Source organism: Nelumbo nucifera, chromosome 3 (genome assembly GCF_055504915.1).
Source record: "Nelumbo nucifera cultivar China Antique chromosome 3, China Antique-T2T, whole genome shotgun sequence".
NCBI classification, from domain to species: domain Eukaryota; kingdom Viridiplantae; phylum Streptophyta; class Magnoliopsida; order Proteales; family Nelumbonaceae; genus Nelumbo; species Nelumbo nucifera.
In genome coordinates, this window is record NC_142651.1 from 51,202,657 (window position 1) to 51,206,696 (window position 4,040).

A 4,040-nucleotide genomic window follows, 5' to 3' on the forward strand; every position below is an offset into this window, starting at 1 on the left:
CCAAGAAGCTTCCACATCACCCACCCAAAAGATCCATGTGTTTCTCACTCGCATGAAACCTAACTAATTCAATAGGGCCCATCATTATGTTGATCATTAGATTGGTGTTAGGTGGGATTTTTGTTGATATGAGGGGGTTGTTTGCCCCCTCTATTGGGTGTTAAGTAGATTCCATAATGAAGGTGGAAAAGTGCTCTCTCCTCATCAACATCATCACCTGTTGGTCTTGGAAGGTTTGACCCAAATACAAGCCTTTTTCATAAGGGAATCTCTAAAAGTGCTCTCTCCTCATCAAGCTGATTTCTTAGAAAAAATGTTTAATCAATAAGATGGCTATTTAAATCATTCTTTATGGGCTAAAATGTTAGTAGTCAAGAAATTACAAAGCAAGTTTTCTAGGCTCACTAATGCATGAAAATATCTAGTGTTACAGTGGGAAATATGAGGTTATCATGAATACCGGTTAAGTTCTATCTCACTAGAGCTGGGGGGATCTGTAAAATGAACCAAAGTAGGGTGGATCTATAAAACGAATTAGAGCAGGGTGGACTTATAAAACGAAGCAGTGCAGGGGTGCATCCGAACCAAAGTAGGGGCATATTTGTAAAATGGACCACCATATTGCAATCAATAATAAAAAGAAAAGGAAAAGGAGGAGGAGGAGGAGGAGGAGGAGGAGGAGGAGCAAAAAGAGGGGTGGTTGATTTGGAAGAAGAAGAAGAAGAAGAAGAAGAAGAGGAGGAGGAGGAGGAGGGGGAGCTTGACCAAATCCCATGGTTTCTTTGTCTTGCTTAGTCGATGGATGTATGTTATTTTGGGTTCAGACATCTTTACTTTTTCTTGATTTTCGGATAGGAATAGCAATGTGTTTTATGGTGGACGATGGAGACTGAACAGGGGATGGGGGAAATTGAACAGGGGATCACGGTTGTCGTCGCCGAGGAGCTTCAGTATTGGCTCACGGTGGACGATGGAGTCTGAATGGAGAACTTCAACAGTTGCTCACGGTTGACGGTGGACACTGAAAGGAGATCTTCAACAGTGGCATGTTGACGGCGAGTTTGAACCTGGGAGATCGTTGATGGTGAGCTTGAACTTGGGAGATCGTTGACGGCGAGCTTACTGTGAGATCACTGACGGTGAACTTCGGTGTTCTTGTTTTCCTTTCCTTCTTCCCTTCGATTGTTTGAACACTCAAACGCAAAGGGTGAAATGGTCAATAAGTATAAAAAGGGTAATTTTGCCATTTTGAAAAAAACACACTCAGAGACATTTGAAAGTCAGGAAATGATAAGTGATAGGAATTTTTCCTATACAAAAAGACTACTTAGCAATACTGGCCTGAGATTGTCCGTCAATGCTGTGAGTTTGGTAGAACTTCCATGCCTGTCTGTTTCATCTTTTTAGCAACTTTCTTTTGATCTCTAGGCTCTGTTTCTTTCTAAGGGCGATTGACTTCCTCCATCTCCTCGTCCAGATCTTCTAAACCCAAAAAAGAAATTGAAGAGGATGGTGGTCTCTGGCGATGGCGGAGATTCATCTGGAGTACTGATAAAATCGGATTATGATCGGATGAAAGAATTAATGGAATTCGATGACTCTAAAGCTGGCGTAAAAGGACTAGTAGACTCTGGCCTGGTGAAGGTTCCTCGTATATTCATCCACCCACCTGAAGAGTATGATGGTAGGTCAGTTTCCAATCAGACCCACTTCACAATTCCGGTCATAGACCTAGATGGCATCGGCGAAGATGCTATTCGACGCAGGGAGATTGTCGAGGAAGTTCGGAATGCATCAGAGATGTGGGGCTTCTTTCAGGTGGTGAATCATGGGATCCCTGTAAATGTTTTGGATGAGATGCTTCAAGGGGTGCGTGGATTCTACGAACAGGATATTGAAGTGAAGAAAAAGTTCTATACACGTGATTTGAGGCGCAGACTGGTGTATAATAGCAATAATCAATTGTATCAATCACCAGCAGCTAATTGGAGGGACAGTTTCTATTGCTTCATGGCTCCGGAGCCTCCTCAGCCAGAAGATTTGCCTGCTGTGTGTAGGTATGTCATGAACAAAGAAATTAATAGACGACCTGGTACGTATCAAGCAATGATAAATGAACCTTCATATATAATTGATACAGCCAAGGATGAAATTCTTGTTTTTTTTTTTCCTGATTATATCAACTGAAACGGAAGGACTCTAGAGCAATCACAATCTCCCAAACTTCCCACGAGAGGCCACAACCAGAACAAATAGATCCAAGACTAAGCCTTCCAGGAATCTAACAACTCTTATCCTCTGATCATCTTGCCTCGGAGATAAACAAACATCTGATTCCGAAAAGTAAGCTACTCTCGTTCGAATAGCGCTGGGCTAAAACCGTGGAATCAGGCTCTCCTGACACCCACCTCACTTCAGATGGGGTGGCTAACAGGGTCGGCCTAGCCCATTTTAGCATCTTCACTTCAGATGATATCTGAATGAACCTTCATATATAGAAAAGAAAGTTTATCATGATTTTCATTTCTCTATGTTCTTGGTTCTATTTGCTTCCCCTTTTTTTTGGATCATCTTGTGATAATTATAAGGTGGCCTAGATGGCAATTAATTATAATAACATCGTTGATCTTTCAGAACTAATTTTGGTATACTTTTATGTATGTTCTTGAATTGTAGAGATATAATGATGGAATACTCCAAACAAGTGAAAAAATTAGGGATTTTCTTGTTTGAATTACTGTCTGAGGCTTTGACACTTAAGTCAGAACACCTGGTAGACATTGGGTGTGCCGAGGGGCATGCGTTGCTGACCCACTACTATCCATCATGCCCAGAGCCGGAATTGACGATGGGTACCAGTAAGCATGCAGACAATGATTTCCTTACTGTGCTTCTACAAGACAACATCGGTGGCCTCCAAGTCCTTCGTGAAAAGCAGTGGGTCGATGTTCTACCGATGCCTGGAGCTTTGATTGTCAATGTTGGAGATCTTCTACAGGTAAGCCTTTTTCTTTTCTTCTAATAAATTACCCAAATTAGAATGGGTGTGATGCTTTTGCTGGTTCAGAGTTTCAGATTGACAATTTGTTTTGGGTTTCTACCTGCAGCTTATCTCAAATGATAGATTTAAAAGCGTAGAACACAGAGTACTCGCAAACCGCATCGGCCCCAGAGTATCGGTGGCGTGCTTTTTCACCACACCTGTAAATCAGGCATCAGGGAAGTTGTATGGGCCGATCAAGGAGCTGTTGTCAGAAGAAAATCCACCCATCTACAGGGAAACCACGGTCCAAGAGTATACTAAACACTTCGTTGCAAAAGGACTTGATGGGAACTCTGCATTGACGCGTTTCAAGTTGTGAGTTCGGCAGTCATGTAAATATGCTCCTTTTATCTTTATGGTTGGACGTTGGCCTAGTATTTGCTCAATTCACGGTCAGACCTAAAGCTGCAAACTTTCGGTGAAAATGTTATATTCATGTGCAAATGCATCAGTTGCGAGTCTTCGGTTTACAGGAAGATGTTAGACTTCATGGGGGAATTTAAAACAAAAGCTAGATGATGCCAATATTGCCCATTTAGGAGGGCTAAAGCGCAGAAGGTTCTTGCTTTCGAGACGGGCTTCACATGGACCGCTATAGTTGGTGAAAAATCTAGAGAGCCCAGATTTGCTGTTGGTAAGGGCTGTCTGCTTTACAGTTTATTTGAATAGCTTATCTAGAGCACTTCAAAGCAACTGAACGAGCTTATGTCTTAAACTCTTAATCTTTAACTTAGTGCCCATTTGGGAGGGCTGAAGCACAGTGGCTTTTGTCTTTCCGAGGTGCTATGCACATGGGCAGCCTAAAAGCTATGTTTGATGAAAATCCAGAGAACCTAAATTGATTGAACCAGCTTAACTAAATCTTCAATTCAATCCTCCCAAACGGGCCCTTAGTCAGATGGTTGATTGGCTATTGACACTTCACGTCCACTCCCATGCAATAGGTGTTGGGTTTGGAACAAGGTAATTATTTTATTAGTGAAGCTGTGGCCGGCCT

The 4,040-nt window shown here is 42.2% G+C and overlaps 1 protein-coding gene across 4 annotated transcripts; it reads left to right on the top strand.

Moving 5' to 3' along the window:
* The first annotated feature begins 668 nt into the window (after positions 1 to 668).
* Positions 669 to 3,736, top strand: LOC104600845 (1-aminocyclopropane-1-carboxylate oxidase homolog 1-like). Of its 4 annotated transcripts, none has more exons than XM_088901164.1 (4): positions 669 to 1,371; positions 1,478 to 2,057; positions 2,677 to 2,998; positions 3,108 to 3,736. In XM_088901164.1, the coding sequence occupies exons 2-4, from the start codon at positions 1,510 to 1,512 to the stop codon at positions 3,360 to 3,362; spliced, it is 1,125 nt and encodes a 374-aa protein (XP_088757290.1). In that variant the 5' UTR covers positions 669 to 1,371; positions 1,478 to 1,509; the 3' UTR covers positions 3,363 to 3,736. The 4 variants fall into 4 exon arrangements, with proteins under 4 accessions (XP_088757290.1, XP_010262285.1, XP_088757291.1 ...); XM_010263983.3 differs by having other exon boundaries at positions 673 to 1,362; XM_088901165.1 differs by having other exon boundaries at positions 673 to 2,092; positions 2,835 to 2,998.
* The last annotated feature ends 304 nt before the right edge of the window (positions 3,737 to 4,040 follow it).

Excerpts from the sequence above, each read along its gene's own strand:
- LOC104600845 (XM_088901164.1), top strand. The coding sequence starts at position 1,510 with ATGGTGGTCTCTGGCGATGGCGGAGATTCATCTGGAGTACTGATAAAA. Across the intron at positions 2,058-2,676 it reads GATTTGCCTGCTGTGTGTAG|AGATATAATGATGGAATACT; the intron begins GTATGTCATGAA and ends CTTGAATTGTAG. Across the intron at positions 2,999-3,107 it reads ATGTTGGAGATCTTCTACAG|CTTATCTCAAATGATAGATT; the intron begins GTAAGCCTTTTT and ends TTCTACCTGCAG.